The 22277-nt window shown below is 35.4% G+C and overlaps 2 protein-coding genes and 2 pseudogenes across 2 annotated transcripts in view; 2 read left to right on the forward strand and 2 right to left on the reverse strand.

Moving 5' to 3' along the window:
- The window catches only part of LOC142340905 (mitochondrial dimethyladenosine transferase 1-like), a 498997-nt gene that overhangs the window by 215744 nt on the left and 260976 nt on the right, over positions 1-22277 (reverse strand). The gene's annotated exons all lie outside the window — the stretch shown is intronic.
- LOC142340904 (guanine nucleotide-binding protein G(I)/G(S)/G(O) subunit gamma-12 pseudogene) overlaps positions 1-22277 on the reverse strand; it is a 407251-nt pseudogene that overhangs the window by 183724 nt on the left and 201250 nt on the right.
- LOC142341274 (exportin-7-A-like) lies at positions 1744-7285 on the forward strand. Its single transcript, XM_075392193.1, has 4 exons — positions 1744-1789; positions 6067-6300; positions 6777-6958; positions 7094-7285. The coding sequence occupies exons 1-4, from the start codon at positions 1744-1746 to the stop codon at positions 7283-7285; spliced, it is 654 nt and encodes a 217-aa protein (XP_075248308.1).
- Positions 7619-14873, forward strand: LOC142341275 (exportin-7-A pseudogene; annotated as a pseudogene).

A 22277-nucleotide genomic window follows, 5' to 3' on the forward strand; every position in this document is an offset into this window, starting at 1 on the left:
TTTGATATGTGATGTTTGATATGATACATAAACTGATATGAAAGATAATGAGTGAGTAAATGAGCGAAACACGCTGACGCTTTCCTTTGAGTCTTCTCTCTCTGATTTACTATTTACATTATTTACATTTTGCAATATATTCTAATTACTCGATAACTCTCTACGAACCACTGGGAAAGTCGCGAACTTTTTGGAGCTGAAACTTTTGATGGCGAGGCTTTTAGTTGTTACGGCTCTTGCAGTTTCTAGCTCCTGGACAGACAACAGGTTAATAGACTGTTTTTTTTCTATTTCATCTGAGTGAATCGGTATCTGATATGCTTTGACCAAGTCAAGTATGCTGAATTTTTTTGCCATTAATTTCAACCATTGAAAGTTGAGGCATTGGATAACTATCTCTGACAGTTATGTAATTTAGAGATTGTTAGTCACCGCAGGGACTCCAATCGCCTATTTCTTTCTTCGGCACCATATGCAAAGGTGATGAATAAGGACTCTTAGATGACTGTATTGTACCAAGTCGTTGCATTTCATCAAAGGCATTTTTGGCAATTTTTAGTTTTCTGGAGTCAACTGTCTTAGTTTAGAGAAAACTTTGTTTCCCGGATGCTTCAATTATGTGGAATGTTCTGCTTCGGCATCAAAATCAACGTCACCAAAAACATCAGAACATTTTTCCATGATTGCCCTTCTATCATTTTCAATTGACGAAAAGTCTTTGTACGGACTGATAAATGACTGTCTTCAACTGGTGGTAAAGAGTGTCTCGTAGAAAGACCTGTTATGTTGTCAGTTAAGAACAGGTTATCACAATTAATTGTAATTTTGAATTCATTCAGGAAGTCTAAGCCAAGAATATTGTCTTTGACATCTGCTAAAAAGAATGTGAATGGAAATGTTCTTCGCAAAGAAGGAATCGAAATTGATAACGGCATTCTGCCAAAAAATTTTAATTGAATCTCCATTAACTGTTCTACGTTTTGTTACAGTAGGTGTTACGAAGTCTTTGTTAACAAAAGTTGGCATAAGTATTGATGTCATTGAGCATGTGTCTGCTATGAGATCAATTGAATTGTCTCCTAATTTAGCGGCTATATGAATGCAGAGGTTACCCGCAGAGGTTACCGCGCACAAACTAGGGGTTACTAGTTTGATGGATTTGCTAGAGTTTGCGCGAGATGTTTGCTCTATGTTTTTGGGCTTCTGTCGTGGCCGCTGACACCATGCTTTAAATTATTTTGCTTTCTCAGCAGAATAGAGATGATAGCAACAAACTTTTGGTCTTTGACCTGCTGTGAAAGGTCTATGTATATTTTCGATTGATCTGTTTGACTTTTTTTGTTTACTGATTGGTTATTTTGCGTTGAATGAGGATTGTACAATGGTCTTGTTGGCATCTGCTGTGTAGAGGCTGCAACTACGTTTGAAGTACTTGTGGCAACTACAGTGTTTGAGTAGCTATAAATGGTATCGGCTTATTTTGCAAATTGTTCAACAGGAAGTTCTAGGTGGGCTGAGAGTGCCGTTTACACAGAAACTGGCATTACTTGCGTTAACCTGTGCTTTATGACATCTTCATCTAACGTCAAGTTACATTCAGCAAGCTTTCGTTGAATTCTCATCAAGCACAATGAAGTCTTTTGACCGTCCAATGCAATCATTCCCATGGCTTCTTCAACCATTTCTTGTTTTGACTCCTGAACAATGCCGCAGATATTATGTTTGATGTCTCTACAATTCGCTATGCCCAATGGAAGATTGATTGCAACGTCTTCAGGAATTGCAGCAAGTATGTGATGAAATTTTGTCTCATCATTTGTTATTCCGGCAGGGACAAATTGAGATTACATTTGACGGAACCATACTCCGGGAATTGACCTGGAGAAAACAGAAGTTTTTCACAGAAACTCCTCAACGTAGCCACCTGAAGCTAAATGTTGTTGAGCAAGCAACAATTTTGGATCTATCGCTCCAGCTAGAGTTTGGTATCCTGATGGAAATTTTCCCACAAAACCTGAACCTACAGGGTCACCTGAACCTGCACCTGTACCCGTCATACCAATACCTGTTATTACCCCAACCTGTACCTACCAAACCCTGACCAGTACCTACCAAACCCTGACCAGTGCCTACCGAAACCAAACCCGAATCTACCGTACCCAAACCCCCCAAACCTGTACCTACCGGGCTACCCCTCGAACCATCCATCACCGTAAAACCAGTAATGGGAAAAAATAACGGGGCCCCGGAAAAGAAACAAATTTAAGAAGTCGAGCAAAGGTAAAGTTCTCGAATTTTGTTGTAAAACGATTAAATTTCATTATCGTGAAGGAAAAAAAAGTTATTTAGCTTCCGTGTTAGGCGTATATTAACAGTTAAGGATCACCATTGTAGGAGTGAGGAATCCTAACTTAATATTTAAATACGCCTTTCCCTTTAAAACAATAGATATATATATATATATATATATATATATATATATATATATATATATTTTTAACTGTAATGGAGGCATATATAGGGAAATCAACTGTAATAAAAATGATAATCAACAAAGCTTATGAAGCTAAATCGTGGTTACATAAAAATCATGAGTTCTATATTTCCGATTTCATTTTGAACGATTTGAGTTTTGTTTACATGACTATACTTGGTACCATGACCTCTAATTGCTCTTATATCCTGCAGAGTTGAGCGAACAATTTTAAGTTAATCGATCTCAACTACAATCTATTGTGTTTTGATCTTTCTCGAAAAAACTAACGGCTCTTGCTATATTTTTTAAATCGTCCTTCAAGAGTGTTTTTATGCTCAAATTGTTGGATTTGAATCAAAAGGTTTTTCTTCACTGGTTTTTGTTTATTGTACGATTTTGATAATTATCTGACTGCTCTGTTTCTTGTTTTCTGTTTAAAATATTATGCCCATTGGTTAGTAGTGATCCGGAATTCTATCTTTTTCAGTTAGACAATTCGTTTTGTTGTCGATTTTGCCATTTTGATATTTTGGTTTTTTCGTACCAAATCTTTCCGAAGTATTTTTCGCAAATTAGTTAGTCTGAAAACTGGATAGGCAGAATTATTGTTTTGATCTCTGTTCTAACGTTTCAAAGGAGAAAATTTTCTGTAGCCAAGTGCTATGTTATTGGATAGTAAAAAAAAATAGTCACTTATTTCCTCGCCTCACTAGCGGACATTTGATCACCAAATACCCAGGATATTATATTTTCTGGGAGATTGTTTTGCAACGACGTTTTGAAGAATCAAATTGTTTTTGTACTCGTTAATGAAAACCACACAGCTTCACAATCTGAACTCAAAATTTCAACCCCATCTTTCTTTCTGAACCTAAACGCCACGTATTCATTCTGCAAATATGCGGATATTTCTACTTTATCACCAATTTTTTTGATTAACTTTTCTTCATTTCGTCAATTTGATAAGTTCTATCCTACTTATTACGCGCTAACGTGTGTCTGATTACATTTTAACGTTTGTCTGATTACATCTTAACATTCGTTACTGAAAAACAACTTTTCTGCATGTCTTTATTCGATCTATATATCAATAACTTGTTTACCAACAAATTTTCTCAATCCAATTTTTTAGTTTGAATTTCCGACGGAGAGAATTTTTATTTCCTTAGAAGTAAAATATCCTAGCTGTTGATTTGAATGGTTTTGACGAGAATCATTTTTTCAAAAACAAGCTATATTTTCTCAAAAAACGTATTGAGAAGACTTTTACACAATGCGACTTTAGACAGCAAACACCGATTTTGTAGAAAACTACCGCAGAAAAATTAAAAGGGCAACACAAACGACATTAGCAAAAATGAATTTTACGAAAGTCATGAAAATAAGTGACATCAAAGCCAGTGAAACAGGCTGCTGAAACTTGAACTCTTCAAAATCTATTGCACTATCTGTAAAGATAAAGAATATATCAATTTGATTGGAAACAATTGTGGGGAGCATGCAACAAAAGCTGGACACAAACAAAAGTTCAAAAGTAGCCGAAGTCAAATGGTGTCGAGGCCATTTCAATTAATGGTTTTAAGCCTAAGCCATTATATAGATCAAATCATGTCTAATTGGAGAGCATCTAGCATCTATCATTAATGAAACTTGACCACTGGACAACAAAATACAGTTACAAAACGGTCATAATCCAGAAAAACACGAATAGTTTTTGAAAACAGGTTGTCAAAGTGGTTAAAACTTTCAGCTTTCTTTTTAAAACACTAGATAAACTCAATCATTCCTAGTGAAAAAGCAACGAAAAACCACGATTAATGAGATTACGTGACAAAACAACTTAACAACTACTAAGGACAAAATCCGAAAAACAACTAATCTTTTTTGAAAGCAAGTGGTGTCAAGGTAGTGAAAACTGTTTGATGTGGAAAAAACCTTCAACATGATCAAATTGGGATCCATAAGAGAGCCAACTAGAGTTGACATAAGGAGACTAAGTGATAGAAGAAAAGAATTATAAAAGATGAAAATTTCAAAAACTCGTTAATATTTGTTCAAAATGAGTTAGTGTCAGTTTCGCTAAAAACCGTTATGTGCTCTTTGAGGGGTTAAATAGTCCAACTATGCATCATTAAAACATACATATTCCTATCATTAAGTGTTCATAGTGAAAATGAAAAAAAACAAGTCATTTCCGCCTGTGAAAATAAATTTGCTCTTAAAGACTGGAAATCTCTTTAGACACCATTCTCTCACTTCATTTTGAAAAGCTCATCGAATACAAGCCACGACTTATAACTTCTTGATTTTCGCTCCGCTTACTAATTAGTCCAGTGTGGCTAAAATCACTACTCCAATTTGACTTCTCATTGGCAAGAAAATGTCAAAAAAGTGTGAACATCTTTAAAAAAATATAGCTCATCAATACAGTTCATTTTTTTTGAATTGTAAAAAGAGAGAAAGAGAGAGAGAGAGAGAGAGAGAGAGAGAGAGAGAGAGAGCGACCGAGCGAGAAAAGTAGATGTGAAAAAATTTCACTAATCGAGCGGCTTTTTGTTGATCCGTGAATTTCGTGAAATTGCGGAATTTCGTGAAACGTGCGGCAGTTGCTTAGTTTTTTTTTAACTCTGCTTAGATTATTCAGTCACAGGTGTTTCTCTCAATCATCTATACTAGTAATAGTGCGTTTGGAAGCATCTTTGACCATCTGAATTAAATCTTACCATTTTGGTGTCAATTTTTACCATTCTGCCGTATTTTAAGCCAACTTTAACTTTGGTTTGTTTTTGTTACAGAAAATCGATTGAATTTGGTCAAATTTTTGCCTAATTTTGACCGAGTTTTTTTGTTTTTTTCCCAGATTTTTTAATTTTTAAACTGGTTACATTGTCTGTCAATTGGCAATGTTTTGCGATCTAATTTTTGTTTGTATTAGTCTTTTCAGAGTCGCAACTTAAAGTAAAATTTTTCAGATTCTGCTTCATTTTTTCCAGTTGGTTTTTTTTCAAACTTTAAACTATATTTTTTAGCCAAAGATGTTTGTTTCATCTTCTTCGGCTAGTAGTACTATGTTTTGAAGTTTTTTAACGTCTAATGCAAATAATATAAATTTAGATGATCATTTGAGCTAATTTTGACTATCTTTTTTGAGACTGCAGATCTACGAAGCTATTGTGGCTATTTTTGGACAATATGCCAGCTATTTTTATGTAATTGCAAGTGTTCTGTTGTAAAGAGTGCTTTTTTTGGGGGGGGGCACTAACGGATAGATCCGAAACTTGATAGACTTAATTTGAGATTAATGAAAGAACAGTTTGCATCCTCGTGACGTACATTACACGTCTTGCGTTATCGTTTAATTCCTGTTATGGTGGTCCGACTTAAGCATTTCACAATTTATGTTAATTTTGTAAGGCTGTTAAACTTTTTGTAATATGCTAGTTTTCTGCTTCTGTTTCCAAGTGCGATAACAAAAAGGTTGCTGCTTTTTGTTTAGAATATGCAAGAGTTCCGGTTATAGTGATGTACACGCGAATTGTCATCCTTCATTGACTGTTTTGTTAGAGAGATATGATTATGAACATTTTTAGGTGGCTTTATCAACTTTGCGATCTCCCAGCTGTACGAGGACAAGTCGCTTGAAGACGCTCTGAAGATGTTCGTTCGGATGCTCCTGTCCATGTCTGCCTCCAACTTCCAACAGTATCCCAAACTGAGTCTCAACTACTACAACCTGTTGGAAGTACTCAGTGGTGACCACATCTACTTCCTAGCAAATCTGGACATCGATGTGTTCATATTCATACTACGCACTGTCGCCGAAGGTAAGGACGGACTGACGACCCTTACATTGATTACTATGTACTTAAACAAAGTTTTACTATTAACGTTGAAAACAACTTTGAAAACTGTTGACGTTGAAAGCAACCGAGTGTTTAAGAAATCGAGCGAAAGCAAGCAATTCCGTCTTACAACCCTTAAACATTCTTGGAACTTCTGTATCAAGTTGATAACTGAACGTTAGTCACCTCGAATACTTGTACCTATATAACTAAGCACATCATTTGTTTATTGAACCTTTCAAATCTAAATTTAAGTTATGCTTAGTGCGGCAGGCATTTAAATCATGTAGAGTACCGCCTGTGAAAGGAGAAAGTGGTTCAACATTTCATCATAAATTATTTAGCAAATATTTTGCGGGCGTTATAAGTACTCGAAGATCACCACTGTGTCCTTGATAAAATGTGAAGCAGTGATGATGCATTCCGAATCAGCTGCTTTTTATGTCTCTTTTTTTCAGGGCTGGTGTCGGTAGATTCCACAATCAGCACTTCTTGTTGCTGCACCTTAGATCAACTCATTACTTTCATGTACAAGAAGTTCAGCAAGCAGAAGAAGAACAAGAACAGTCTCGAACCACCGGTCAGTGCTCAATTCCTACAAGTCACAGAGACTCATGGCGAACTCTTTGACCAAATGCTGGTTACAATGCTTTCTACCGTGATCTACGACAACTTACGTAATCAGTGGTCACTTTCGCGGCCTCTGATCGGTCTGATATTGCTCAGAGTGGCGTCATTTGAACGGTTCCGGCTTGAACAGATTCAGTCATAACAGGACGAGAAACGTGCAGCTGGTGTGACTCAAGCTTTCAACAGCTTGATGGAAGGAATTGAGAGAAATCTAAGTAATAAAAATAAAGATAAATTTACGCAGAATGTGGCAGTGTTCAGACGAGACATTAGCGAAGCTTTGAGAAGCAGTAAAGATCAAAACGGAGTCGCGGCTTCAGGCGATGATATGATATAATTGGAGTTACAGTCAAGTTGTATACGTTTAAATGATGAAAGCTATTAAACTTGTATATTAATTCAAAAGTGCAAATTTTAAATCAATCGACATTTTTTCAAAGCCAATTACCCGAAATTTAACTACGATTTTTGAATTTTGCTAAGATTGTTATAATGGTAATTGAGATAAACGAAGATGTAATTGCAAATTTTTCTAAATGGTCTAAAGTATTAATTGGGCAATCGAGTCCCATTTTTTAAGCCAGTTTTCGGAGGTTTTCAGAAGTAGTCGATTGAAGTTTGCACTAATGATAATAGTCACCTGGTTGTGCGAACTGCAGCTCTTTAATAGATGTATTTGGATATTGTTGTTAGCAGTCGTAACTCAGACACTTCTTCTGTTGTGAAAGATGACAGTAGAAGTAAATTTTGCAGCTCGCTCTGCTCTGCTTTATTTGATATGTGATGTTTGATATGATACATAAACTGATATGAAAGATAATGAGTGAGTAAATGCGCGAAACACGCTGACGCTTTCCTTTGAGTCTTCTCTCTCTGATTTACTATTTACATTATTTACATTTTGCAATATATTCTAATTACTCGATAACTCTCTACGAACCACTGGGAAAGTCGCGAACTTTTTGGAGCTGAAACTTTTGATGGCGAGGCTTTAAGTTGTTACGGCTCTTGCAGTTTCTAGCTCCTGGACAGACAACAGGTTAATAGACTGTTTTTTTCTATTTCATCTGAGTGAATCGGTATCTGATATGATTTGACCAAGTCAAGTATGCTGAATTTTTTTTGTCATTAATTTCAACCATTGAAAGTTGAGGCATTGGATAACTATCTCTGACAGTTATGTAATTTAGAGATTGATAGTCACCGCAGGGACTCCAATCGCCTATTTCTTTGTTCGGCACCATATGCAAAGGTGACGAATAAGGACTCTTAGATGACTGTATTGTACCAAGTCGTTGCATTTCATCAAAGGCATTTTTGGCAATTTTTAGTTTTCTGGAGTCAACTGTCTTAGTTTAGAGAAAACTTTGTTTCCCGGATGTTTCAATTATGTGGAATGTTTTGCTTCGGCATCAAAATCAACGTCACCAAAAACATCAGAACATTTTTCCATGATTGCCCTTCTATCATTTTCAATTGACGAAAAGTCTTTGTACGGACTGATAAATGACTGTCTTCAACTGGTGGTAAAGAGTGTCTCGTAGAAAGACCTGTTATGTTGTCAGTTAAGAAGAGGTTATCACAATTAATTGTAATTTTGAATTCATTCAGGAAGTCTAAGCCAAGAATATTGTCTTTGACATCTGCTAAAAAGAATGTGAATGGAAATGTTCTTCGCAAAGAAGGAATCGAAATTGATAACGGCATTCTGCCAAAAATTTTTATTGAATCTCCATTAACTGCTCTACGTTTTGTTACAGTAGGTGTTACGAAGTTTTTGTTAACAAAAGTTGGCATAAGTATTGATGTCATTGAGCCTGTGTCTGCTAAGAAATCAATTGAATTGTCTCCTAATTTAGCGGCTATATGGATGCAGAGGTTACCCGCAGAGGTTACCGCGCACAAACTAGGGGTTACTAGTTTGATGGATTTGCTAGAGTTTGCGCGAGATGTTTGCTCTATGTTTTTGGGCTTCGGTCGTGGCCGCTGACACCATGCTTTAAATTATTTAGCTTTCGCAGCAGAATAGAGATGATAGCAACAAACTTTTGGTCTTTGACCTGCTGTGAAAGGTCTATGTATATTTTCGATTGATCTGTTTGACTTTTTTTGTTTACTGATTGGTTGTTTTGCGTTGAATGAGGATTGTACAATGGTCTTGTTGGCATCTGCTGTGTAGAGGCTGCAACTACGTTTGAAGAACTTGTGGCAACTACAGTGTTTGAGTAGCTTTAAATGGTATCGGCTTATTTTGCAAATTGTTCAACATGAAGTTCTAGGTGGGCTGAGAGTGCCGTTTACACAGAAACTGGCATTACTTGCGTTAACCTGTGCTTTATGACATCTTCATCTAACGTCAAGTTACATTCAGCAAGCTTTCGTTGAATTCTCATCAAGCACGATGAAGTCTTTTGACCTTCCAATGCAATCATTCCCATGGCTTCTTCAACCATTTCTTGTTTTGACTCCTGAACAATGCCGCAGATATTATGTCTGATGTCTCTACAATTCGCTATGCCCAATGGAAGATTGATTGCAACTTCTTCAGGAATTGCAGCAAGTATGTGATGAAATTTTGTCTCATCATTTGTTATTCCGGCAGGGACAAATTGAGATTACATTTGACGGAACCATACTCCGGGAATTGACCTGTAGAAAACAGGAGTTTTTCACAGAAACTGCTCAACGTAGCCACCTGAAGCTAAATGTTGTTGAGCAAGCAACAATTTTGGATCTATCGCTCCAGCTAGAGTTTGGTATCCTGATGGAAATTTTCCCACAAAACCTGAACCTACAGGGTCACCTGAACCTGCACCTGTACCCGTCATACCAATACCTGTTATTACCTCAACCTGTACCTACCAAACCCTGACCAGTACCTACCAAACCCTGACCAGTGCCTACCGAAACCAAACCCGAATCTACCGTACCCAAACCCCCCAAACCTGTACCTACCGGGCTACCCCTCGAACCATCCATCACCGTAAAACCAGTAATGGGAAAAAATAACGGTGCCCCGGAAAAGAAACAAATTTAAGAAGTCGAGCAAAGGTAAAGTTCTCGAATTTTGTTGTAAAACGATTAAATTTCATTATCGTGAAGGAAAAAAAATAGTTATTTAGCTTCCGTGTTAGGCGTATATTAACAGTTAAGGATCACCATTGTAGGAGTGAGGAATCCTAACTTAATATTTAAATACGCCTTTCCCTTTAAAACAATAGATATATATATATATATATATATATTTTTTTTAACTGTAATGGAGGCATATATAGGGAAATCAACTGTAATAAAAAAGATAATCAACAAAGCTTATGAAGCTAAATCGTGGTTACATAAAAATCATGACTTCTACATTTCCGATTTCATTTTGAACGATTTGAGTTTTGTTTACATGACTATACTTGGTACCATGACCTCTAATTGCTCTTATATCCTGCAGAGTTGAGCGAACAATTTTAAATTAATCGATCTCAACTACAATCTATTGTGTTTTGATCTTTCTCGAAAAATTTGCTATATTTTTTAAATCGTCCTTCAAGAGTTATGCTCAAATTGTTGGATTTGAATCAAAAGGTTTTTCTTCACTGGTTTTTGTTTATTGTACGATTTTGATAATTATCTGACTGCTGTTTCTTGTTTTCTGTTTAAAATATTATGCCCATTGGTTAGTAGTGATCCGGAATTCTATCTTTTTCAGTTAGACAATTCGTTTTGTTGTCGATTTTGCCATTTTGATATTTTGGTTTTTTTCGTACCAAATCTTTCCGAAGTATTTTTCGCAAATTAGTTAGTGTGAAAACTGGATAGGCAGAATTATTGTTTTGATCTCTGTTCTAACGTTTCAAAGGAGAAAATATTCTGTAGCCAAGTGCTATGTTATTGGATAGTAAAAAAATAGTCAATTATTTCCTCGCCTCCATAGCGGACATTTGGTCACCAAATACCCAGGATATTATATTTTCTGGGAGATTGTTTTGCAACGACGTTTTGAAGAATCAAATTGTTTTTGTACTCGTTAATGAAAACCACACAGCTTCACAATCTGAACTCAAAATTTCAACCCCATCTTTCTTTCTGAACCTAAACGCCACCTATTCATTCTGCAAATATGCGGATATTTCTACTTTATCACCAATTTTTTTGATTAACTTTTCTTCATTTCGTCAATTTGATAAGTTCTATCCTACTTATTACGTGCTAACGTGTGTCTGATTACATTTTAACGATCTATATATCAATAACTTGTTTACCAACAAATTTTCTCAATCCAATTTTTTAGTTTGAATTTCCGACGGAGAGAATTTTTATTTCCTTAGAAGTAAAATATCCTAGCTATTGATTTGAATGGTTTTGACGAGAATCATTTTTTCAAAAACAAGCTATATTTTCTCAAAAAACGTATTGAGAAGACTTTTACACAATGCGACTTTAGACAGCAAACACCGATTTTGTAGAAAACTACCGCAGAAAAATTAAAAGGGCAACACAAACGACATTAGCAAAAATGAATTTTACGAAAGTCATGAAAATAAGTGACGTCAAAGCCAGTGAAACAGGCTGCTAAAACTTGAATTCTTCAACATCTATTGCACTATCTGTAAAGATAAAGAATATATCAATTTGATTGGAAACAATTGTTGGGAGCATGCAACAAAAGCTGGACACAAACAAAAGTTCAAAAGTAGCCGAAGTCAAATGGTGTCGAGGCCATTTCAATTAATGGTTTTAAGCCTAAGCCATTATATAGATCAAATCATGACTAATTGGAGAGCATCTAGCATCTATCATTAATGAAACTTGACCACTGGACAACAAAATACAGTTACAAAACGGTCATAATCCAGAAAAACACGAATAGTTTTTGAAAACAGGTTGTCAAAGTGGTTAAAACTTTCAGCTTTCTTTTTAAAACACTAGATAAACTCAAACATTCCTAGTGGAAAAGCAACGAAAAACCACGATTAATGAGATTACGTGACAAAACAACTTAACAACTACTAAGGACAAAATCCGAAAAACAACTAATCTTTTTTGAAAGCAAGTGGTGTCAAGGTAGTGAAAACTGTTTGATGTGGAAAAAACCTTCAACATGATCAAATTGGGATCCATAAGAGAGCCAACTAGAGTTGACATAAGGAGACTAAGTGATAGAAGACAAGAATTATAAAAGATGAAAATTTCAAAAACTTGTTAATATTTGTTCAAAATGAGTTAGTGTCAGTTTCGCTAAAAACCGTTATGTGCTCTTTGAGGGGTTAAATAGTCCAACTATGCATCATTAAAACATACATATTCCTATCATTAAGTGTTCATAGTGAAAATGAAAAAAAAACAAGTCATTTCCGCCTGTGAAAATAAATTTGCTCTTAAAGACTGGAAATCTCTTTAGACACCATTCTCTCACTTCATTTTGAAAAGCTCATCGAATACAAGCCACGACTTATAACTTCTTGATTTTCGCTTCGCTTACTAATTAGTCCAGTGTGGCTAAAATCACTACTCCAATTTGACTTCTCATTGGCAAGAAAATGTCAAAAAAGTGTGAACATCTTTAAAAAAATATAGCACATCAATACAGTTCATTTTTTTGAATTGTAAAAAGAGAGAAAGAGAGAGAGAGAGAGAGCGACCGAGCGAGAAAAGTAGATGTGAAAAATTTTCACTAATCGAGCGGAATTTTGTTGATCCGTGAATTTCGTGAAATTGCGGAATTTCGTGAAACGTGCGGCAGTTGCTTAATTTTAACTCTCAGATTATTCAGTCACAGGTGTTTCTCTCAATCATCTATACTAGTAATAGTGCGTTTGGAAGCATCTTTGACCATCTGAATTAAATCTTACCATTTTGGTGTCAATTTTTATCATTCTGCCGTATTTTAAGCCAACTTTAACTTTGGTTTGTTTTTGTTACAGAAAATCGATTGAATTTGGTCAAATTTTTGCCTAATTTTGACCGAGTTTATTTGGTTTTTTCCCAGATTTTTTATTTTTTAAACTGGTTACATTGTCTGTCAATTGGCAATGTTTTGCGATCTAATTTTTGTTTGTATTAGTCTTTTTAGAGTCGCAACTTAAAGTAAAATTTTTCAGATTCTGCTTCATTTTTTCCAGTTGGTTTTTTTTCAAACTGTAAACTATATTTTTTAGCCAAAGATGTTTGTTTCATCTTTTTCGGCTAGTAATAATATGTTTTGAAGTTTTTTAACGTCTAATGCAAATAATATAAATTTAGATGATCATTTGAGCTAATTTTGACTATCTTTTTTGAGACTGCAGATCTACGAAGCTATTGTGGCTATTTTTGGACAATATGCCAGCTATTTTTATGTAATTGCAAGTGTTCTGTTGTAAAGAGTGTTTTTTTTGGGGGGGCACTAACGGATAGATCCGAAACTTGATAGACTTAATTTGAGAATAATGAAAGAACAGTTTGCATCCTCGTGACGTACATTACACGTCTTGCGTTATCGTTTAATTCCTGTTATGGTGGTCCGACTTAAGCATTTCACAATTTATGTTAATTTTGTAAGGCTGTTAAACTTTTTGTAATATGCTAGTTTTCTGCTTCTGCTTCCAAGTGCGATAACAAAAAGTTTACTGCTTTTTGTTTAGAATATACAAGAGTTCCGGTTATAGTGATGTACACGTGAATTGTCATCCTTCATTGACTGTTTTGTTAGAGAGATATTATTATGAACATTTTTAGGTGGCTTTATCAAGTTTGCGATCTCCCAGCTGTACGAGGACAAGTCGCTTGAAGACGCTCTGAAGATGTTTGTGCGGATGCTCCTGTCCATGTCTGCCTCCAACTTCCTACAGTATCCCAAACTGAGTCTCAACTACTACAACCTGTTGGAAGTACTCAGTGGTGACCACATCTACTTCCTAGCCAATCTGGACATCGATGTGTTCATATTCATACTACGCACTGTCGCCGAGGGTAATGACGGACTGACGACCCTTACATTGATTACTATGTACTTAAACAAAGTTTTACTATTAACGTTGAAAACAACTTTGAAAACTGTTGACGTTGAAAGCAACCGAGTGTTTAAGAAATCGAGCGAAAGCAAGCAATTCCGTCTTACAACCCTTAAACATTCTTGGAACTTCTGTATCAAGTTGATAACTGAACGTTAGTCACCTCGAATACTTGTACCTATATAACTAAGCACATCATTTGTTTATTGAACCTTTCAAATCTAAATTTAAGTTATGCTTAGTGCGGCAGGCATTTAAATCATGTAGAGTACCGCCTGTGAAAGGAGAAAGTGGTTCAACATTTCATCATAAATTGTTTAGCAAATATTTTGCGGGCGTTATAAGTACTCGAAGATCACCACTGTGTCCTTGATAAAATGTGAAGCAGTGATGATGCATTCCGAATCAGTTGCTTTTTATGTCTTTTTTTCAGGGCTGGTGTCGGTAGATTCAACAATCGGCACTTCTTGTTGCTGCACCTTAGATCAACTCATTACTTTCATGTACAAGAAGTTCAGCAAGCAGAAGAAGAACAAGAACAGTCTCGAACCACCGGTCAGTGCTCAATTCCTACAAGTCACAGAGACTCATGGCGAACTGTTTGACCAAATGCTGGTTACAATGCTTTCTACCGTGATCTACGACGACTTACGTAATCAGTGGTCACTTTCGCGGCCTCTGATCGGTCTGATATTGCTCAGAGTGACGTCATTTGAACGGTTCCGGCTTGAACAGATTCAGTCACAACAGGACGAGAAACGTGCAGCTGGTGTGACTCAAGCTTTCAACAGCTTGATGGAAGGAATTGAGAGAAATCTAAGTAATAAAAATGAAGATAAATTTACGCAGAATCTGGCAGTGTTCAGACGAGACATTAGCGAAGCTTTGAGAAGCAGTAAAGATCAAAACGGAGTCGCGGTTTCAGGCGATGATATGATATAATTGGAGTTACAGTCAAGTTGTATACGTTTAAATGATGAAAGCTATTAAACTTGTATATAAATTCAAAAGTGCAAATTTTAAATCAATCGACATTTTTTCAAAGCCAATTACCCGAAATTTAACTACGATTTTTGAATTTTGCTAAGATTGTTATAATGGTAATTGAGATAAACGAAGATGTAATTGCAAATTTTTTTAAATGGTCTAATGTATTAATTGGGCAATCGAGTCCCATTTTTAAGCCAGTTTTCGGAGGTGTTCAGAAGTAGTCGATTGAAGTTTGCACTAATGATAATGGTCTCCTGGTTGTGCGAACTGCAGCTCTTTAATAGATGTATTTGGATATTGTTGTGAGCAGTCGTAACTCAGACACTTCTTCTGTTGTGACAGATGACAATAGAAGTAAATTTTGCAGCTCGCTCTGCTCTGCTTTATTTGATATGTGATGTTTGATATGATACATAAACTGATATGAAAGATAATGAGTGAGTAAATGAGCGAAACACGCTGACGCTTTCCTTTGAGTCTTCTCTCTCTAATTTACTATTTACATTATTTACATTTTGCAATATATTCTAATTACTCGATAACTCTCTACGAACCACTGGGAAAGTCGCGAACTTTTTGGAGCTGAAACTTTTGATGGCGAGGCTTTTAGTTGTTACGGCTCTTGCAATTTCTAGCTCCTGGACAGACAACAGGTTAATAGACTGTTTTTTTTCTATTTCATCTGAGTGAATCGGTATCTGATATGATTTGACCAAGTCAAGTATGCTGAATTTTTTTTTTGTCATTAATTTCAACCATTGAAAGTTGAGGCATTGGATAATTATCTCTGACAGTTATGTAATTTAGAGATTGATAGTCACCGCAGGGACTCCAATCGCCTATTTCTTTCTTCGGCTCCATATGCAAAGGTGACGAATAAGGACTCTTAGATGACTGTATTGTACCAAGTCGTTGCATTTCATCAAAGGCATTTTTGGCAATTTTTACTTTTCTGGAGTCAACTGTCTTAGTTTAGAGAAAACTTTGTTTCCCGGATGTTTCAATTATGTGGAATGTTCTGCTTCGGCATCAAAATCAACGTCACCAAAAACATCAGAACATTTTTCCATGATTGCCCTTCTATCATTTTCAATTGACGAAAAGTCTTTGTACGGACTGATAAATGACTGTCTTCAACTGGTGGTAAGGAGTGTCTCGTAGAAAGACCTGTTATGTTGTCAGTTAAGAAGAGGTTATCACAATTAATTGTAATTTTGAATTCATTCAGGAAGTCTAAGCCAAGAATATTGTCTTTGACATCTGCCAAAAAGAATGTGAATGGAAATGTTCTTCGCAAAGAAGGAATCGAAATTGATAATGGCATTCTGCCAAAAATTTTAATTGAATCTCCATTAACTGTTCTACGTTTTGTTACAGTAGGTGTTACGAAGTTTTTGTTAACAAAAGTTGGCATAAGTATTGATGTCATTGAGCCTGTGTCTGCTATGAAATCAATTGAATTGTCTCCTAATTTAGCGGCTATATGAATGCAGAGGTTACCCGCAGAGGTTACCGCGCACAAACTAGGGGTTACTAGTTTGATGGATTTGCTAGAGTTTGCGCGAGATGTTTGCTCTATGTTTTTGGGCTTCTGTCGTGGCCGCTGACACCATGCTTTAAATTATTTTGCTTTCTCAGCAGAATAGAGATGATAGCAACAAACTTTTGGTCTTTGACCTGCTGTGAAAGGTCTATGTATATTTTCGATTGATCTGTTCGACTGTTTTTGTTTACTGATTGGTTGTTTTGCGTTGAATGAGGATTGTACAATGGTCTTGTTGGCATCTGCTGTGTAGAGGCTGCAACTACGTTTGAAGTACTTGTGGCAACTACAGTGTTTGAGTAGCTATAAATTGTATCGGCTTATTTTGCAAATTGTTCAACAGGAAGTTCTAGGTGGGCTGAGAGTGCCGTTTACACAGAAACTGGCATTACTTGCGTTAACCTGTGCTTTATGACATCTTCATCTAACGTCAATTTACATTCACCAAGCTTTCGTTGAATTCTCATCAAGCACAATGAAGTCTTTTGACCGTCCAATGCAATCATTCCCATGGCTTCTTCAACCATTTCTTGTTTTTGACTCCTGAACAATGCCGCAGGTATTATGTTTGATGTCTCTACAATTCGCTATGCCCAATGGAAGATTGATTGCAACGTCTTCAGGAATTGCAGCAAGTATGTGATGAAATTTTGTCTCATCATTTGTTATTCCGGCAGGGATAAATTGAGATTACATTTGACGGAACCATACTCCGGGAATTGACCTGTAGAAAACAGGAGGTTTTCACTGAAACTCCTCAACGTAGCCACCTGAAGCTAAATGTTGTTGAGCAAGCAACAATTTTGGATCGATCGCTCCAGCTAGAGTTTGGTATCCTGATGGAAATTTTCCCCCAAAACCTGAACCTAAAGGGTCACCTGAACTTGCACCTGTACCCGTCATACCAATACCTGTTATTACCCCAACCTGTACCTACCAAACCCTGACCATTACCTACCAAACCCTGACCAGTGCCTACCGAAACCAAACCCGAATCTAACGTACCCAAACCCCCCAAACCTGTACCTACCGGGCTACCCCTCGAACCATCCATCACCGTAAAACCAGTAATGGGAAAAAATAACGGGGCCCCGGAAAAGAAACAAATTTAAGAAGTCGAGCAAAGGTAAAGTTCTCGAATTTTGTTGTAAAACTATTAAATTTCATTATCGTGAAGGAAAAAAATAGTTATTTAGCTTCCGTGTTAGGCGTATATTAACAGTTAAGGATCACCATTGTAGGAGTGAGGAATCCTAACTTAATATTTGAATACGCCTTTCCCTTTAAAACAATAGATATATATTTTTAACTGTAATGGAGGCATATATAGGGAAATCAACTGTAATAAAAAAGATAATCAACAAAGCTTATGAAGCTAAATCGTGGTTACATAAAAATCATGAGTTCTATATTTCCGATTTCATTTTGAACGATTTGAGTTTTGTTTACATGACTATACTTGGTACCATGACCTCTAATTGCTCTTATATCCTGCAGAGTTGAGCGAACAATTTTAAGTTAATCGATCTCAACTACAATCTATTGTGTTTTGATCTTTCTCGAAAACTAACGGCTTTTGCTATATTTTTTGTAAATCGTCCTTCAAGAGTGTTTTTATGCTCAAATTGTTGGATTTGAATCAAAAGGTTTTTCTTCACTGGTTTTTGTTTGTACGATTTTGATAATTATCTGACTGCTCTGTTTCTTGTTTTCTGTTTAAAATATTATGCCCATTGGTTAGTAGTGATCCGGAATTCTATCTTTTTCAGTTAGACAATTCGTTTTGTTGTCGATTTTGCCATTTTGATATTTTGGTTTTTTTCGTACCAAATCTTTCCGAAGTATTTTTCGCAAATTAGTTAGTGTGAAAACTGGATAGGCAGAATTATTGTTTTGATCTGTTCTAACGTTTCAAAGGAGAAAATTTTCTGTAGCCAAGTGCTATGTTATTGGATAGTAAAAAAAATAGTCACTTATTTCCTCGCCTCACTAGCGGACATTTGATCACCAAATACCCAGGATATTATATTTTCTGGGAGATTGTTTTGCAACGACGTTTTGAAGAATCAAATTGTTTTTGTACTCGTTAATGAAAACCACACAGCTTCACAGTCTGAACTCAAAATTTCAACCCCATCTTTCTTTCTGAACCTAAACGCCACCTATTCATTCTGCAAATATGCGGATATTTCTACTTTATCACCAATTTTTTTGATTAACTTTTCTTCATTTCGTCAATTTGATAAGTTCTATCCTACTTATTACGCGCTAACGTGTGTCTGATTACATTTTAACGTTTGTCTGATTACATCTTAACATTCGTTACTGAAAAACAACTTTTCTGCATGTCTTTATTCGATCTATATATCAATAACTTGTTTACCAACAAATTTTCTCAATCCAATTTTTTAGTTTGAATTTCCGACGGAGAGAATTTTTATTTCCTTAGAAGTAAAATATCCTAGCTGTTGATTTGAATGGTTTTGACGAGAATCATTTTTTCAAAAACAAGCTATATTTTCTCAAAAAACGTATTGAGAAGACTTTTACACAATGCGACTTTAGACAGCAAACACCGATTTTGTAGAAAACTACCGCAGAAAAATTAAAAGGGCAACACAAACGACATTAGCAAAAATGAATTTTACGAAAGTCATGAAAATAAGTGACATCAAAGCCAGTGAAACAGGCTGCTGAAACTTGAACTCTTCAAAATCTATTGCACTATCTGTAAAGATAAAGAATATATCAATTTGATTGGAAACAATTGTGGGGAGCATGCAACAAAAGCTGGACACAAACAAAAGTTCATAAGTAGCCGAAGTCAAATGGTGTCGAGGCCATTTCAATTAATGGTTTTAAGCCTAAGCCATTATATAGATCAAATCATGACTAATTGGAGAGCATCTAGCATCTATCATTAATGAAACTTGACCACTGGACAACAAAATACAGTTACAAAACGGTCATAATCCAGAAAAACACGAATAGTTTGTGAAAACAGGTTGTCAAAGTGGTTAAAACTGTCAGCTTTCTTTTTAAAACACTAGATAAATTCAAACATTCCTAGTGAAAAAGCAACGAAAAACCATGATTAATGAGATTACGTGACAAAACAACACAACAACTACTAAGGACAAAATCCGAAAAACAACTAATCTTTTTTGAAAGCAAGTGGTGTCAAGGTAGTGAAAACTGTTTGATGTGGAAACAACCTTCAACATGATCAAATTGGGATCCATAAGAGAGCCAACTAGAGTTGACATAAGGAGACTAAGTGATAGAAGAAAAGAATTATAAAAGATGAAAATTTCAAAAACTCGTTAATATTTGTTCAAAATGACTTAGTGTCAGTTTCGCTAAAAACCGTTATGTGCTCTTTGAGGGGTTAAGTAGTGCAACTATGCATCATTAAAACATACATATTCCTATCATTAAGTGTGCATAGTGAAAATGAAAAAAAAACAAGTCATTTCCGCCTGTGAAAATAAATTTGCTCTTAAAGACTGGAAATCTCTTTAGACACCATTCTCTCACTTCATTTTGAAAAGCTCATCGAATACAAGCCACGACTTATAACTTCTTGATTTTCGCTCCGCTTACTAATTATTCCAGTGTGGCTAAAATCACTACTCCAATTTGACTTCTCATTGGCAAGAAAATGTCAAAAAAGTTTGAACATCTTTAAAAAAAATATAGCACATCAATACAGTTAATTTTTTTTGAATTGTAAAAAGAGAGAGAGAGAGAGAGCAACCTTTTGAGCGAGCGAGAAAAGTAGATGTGAAAAAATTTCACTAATCGAGCGGAATTTTGTTGATCCGTGAATTTCGTGAAATTGCGGAATTTCGTGAAACGTGCGGCAGTTGCTTAGTTTTTTTTAACTCAGATTATTCAGTCACAGGTGTTTCTCTCAATCATCTATACTAGTAATAGTGCGTTTGGAAGCATCTTTGACCATCTGAATAAAATCTTACCATTTTGGTGTCAATTTTTACCATTCTGCCGTATTTTAAGCCAACTTTAACTTTGGTTTGTTTTTGTTACAGAAAATCGATTGAATTTGGTCAAATTTTTGCCTAATTTTGACCGAGTTTTGTTTTTTCACAGATTTTTTAATTTTTAAACTGGTTACATTGTCTGTCAATTGGCAATGTTTTGCGATCTAATTTTTGTTTGTATTAGTCTTTTTAGAGTCGCAACTTAAAGTAAAATTTTTCAGATTCTGCTTCATTTTTTCCAGTTGGTTTTTTTTCAAACTGTAAACTATATTTTTTAGCCAAAGATGTTTGTTTCATCTTTTTCGGCTAGTAATAATGTTTTGAAGTTTTTTAACGTCTAATGCAAATAATATAAATTTAGATGATCATTTGAGCTAATTTTGCCTTTTACCCAGTGCAACGCTTTTACCACTCTTTACGGTCTTCTTCAATTTTTGTTACCAATGGGGGTCTTTTTATTGTTCGGCTTAGTTTTCTAGTCTATTTTCTTATATAAAAATTTTTGATTTGTGTGCTTAAAATGGAAATATTTTAATTGAAATTTGGCTTACTTTCATCTGTGTGTTCAGGTTGTTGCATGTCTACTCCGGTTTGCGGTTTTCTGATAGAGTTTGATGTTTGCTATTGTATCGACAGATGTCTGAGAAATTGTTTTGCCAATAGGTAACAATTCAATGTTTTTATAATATAATCTTACAAATTTGTAAGTTTTCATTTTTTGAAAAAAAATGTGATTAGGATGTGTGTGATGGTGGTCTTGACTAGGTCATTTGATGAGCAGAGAAAAATTTCAGAAGGCTGTCGTAAAGTTACTGATGGGAAGCATCATTTTGCATTTAGTAGGAAATCTTGTATAAGAAATTTTTTCTGTTTTAGGTTTTCTCCGTTTGTACTGTTTTTGCAGTTTTTTTTTCAATTGGTATTTGAATAATAACTGTTTTTTCTGCATAGTTTTTGCTGAAAGTTTTCGGAGTCGCAACTTGACGAATTTTAGACAGATTCTTTGTTTTAGCAGCTTTTTTATTTCATAATTTGTTGGGACGTCTGTATTGATTAGGATGTCTGTGTTGATTCAAATTGTTGATTAGGATGTCTGTGATGGTGTTCTTGGTTAGGTTATTTAATCAACTGAGCAAAATTTTAGAAGGCTGTCGTAGAGTTACTGATGGGAAGCATCATTTTGCATTAAGTAGAAAATCTTGTAAACCAAATTTTGTCATTTTTCTAGGTTTTCTCCGTGTGTACCGCTTTGCTGTTTTTTTTTTCAATTGGTATTTGATTAATAACTGTTTTTCTGCATTTTTTGCTGATATATTTTTTGGAGTTTATATTTTAAACTTTTATTCATGTTCTTTATGTTTTAGCAGATTTGTTTTTCACAATTGACTGGGGTCTAAGTAAATAGCTACTTTGATGCCGTTCCGTAGCCTGCCGTCTATGTTTTTTTTTCAAGATCGGTTCACTTTTTTTCGGCTTTTTCGCGTCAGTGAGAAGTAAATTTATAGAGTGCTTGTTTTAATCACTTTGGAGAAGCGAAGGAAGCGAAATGCGGGTAGGTTAGGTTCCAAGGGTGATTTTCTCCAAGTACATTTGAAGTGGAGTGAGAAATTGGTATTTGAATAAATGTGTTTTTGAAAGCAAAATTTTTTTTCCGTGCGGCAATCTGACTTTTGTTTTAGAGTTTTTCTCTGGACTGCTATTTATAAAATACACATGTGTTCTAATTATGCCTATTTGCAGTTGGTTGATTTCATTGACTGGCATCTAATAATTTTTTTACTTTGACAATTTTTTTCATAAAATATTATTGAA

The sequence above is a fragment of the Convolutriloba macropyga genome, chromosome 6 (genome assembly GCF_964194025.1).
Source record: "Convolutriloba macropyga chromosome 6, txConMacr16.3, whole genome shotgun sequence".
NCBI lineage: Eukaryota > Metazoa > Xenacoelomorpha > Acoela > Convolutidae > Convolutriloba > Convolutriloba macropyga.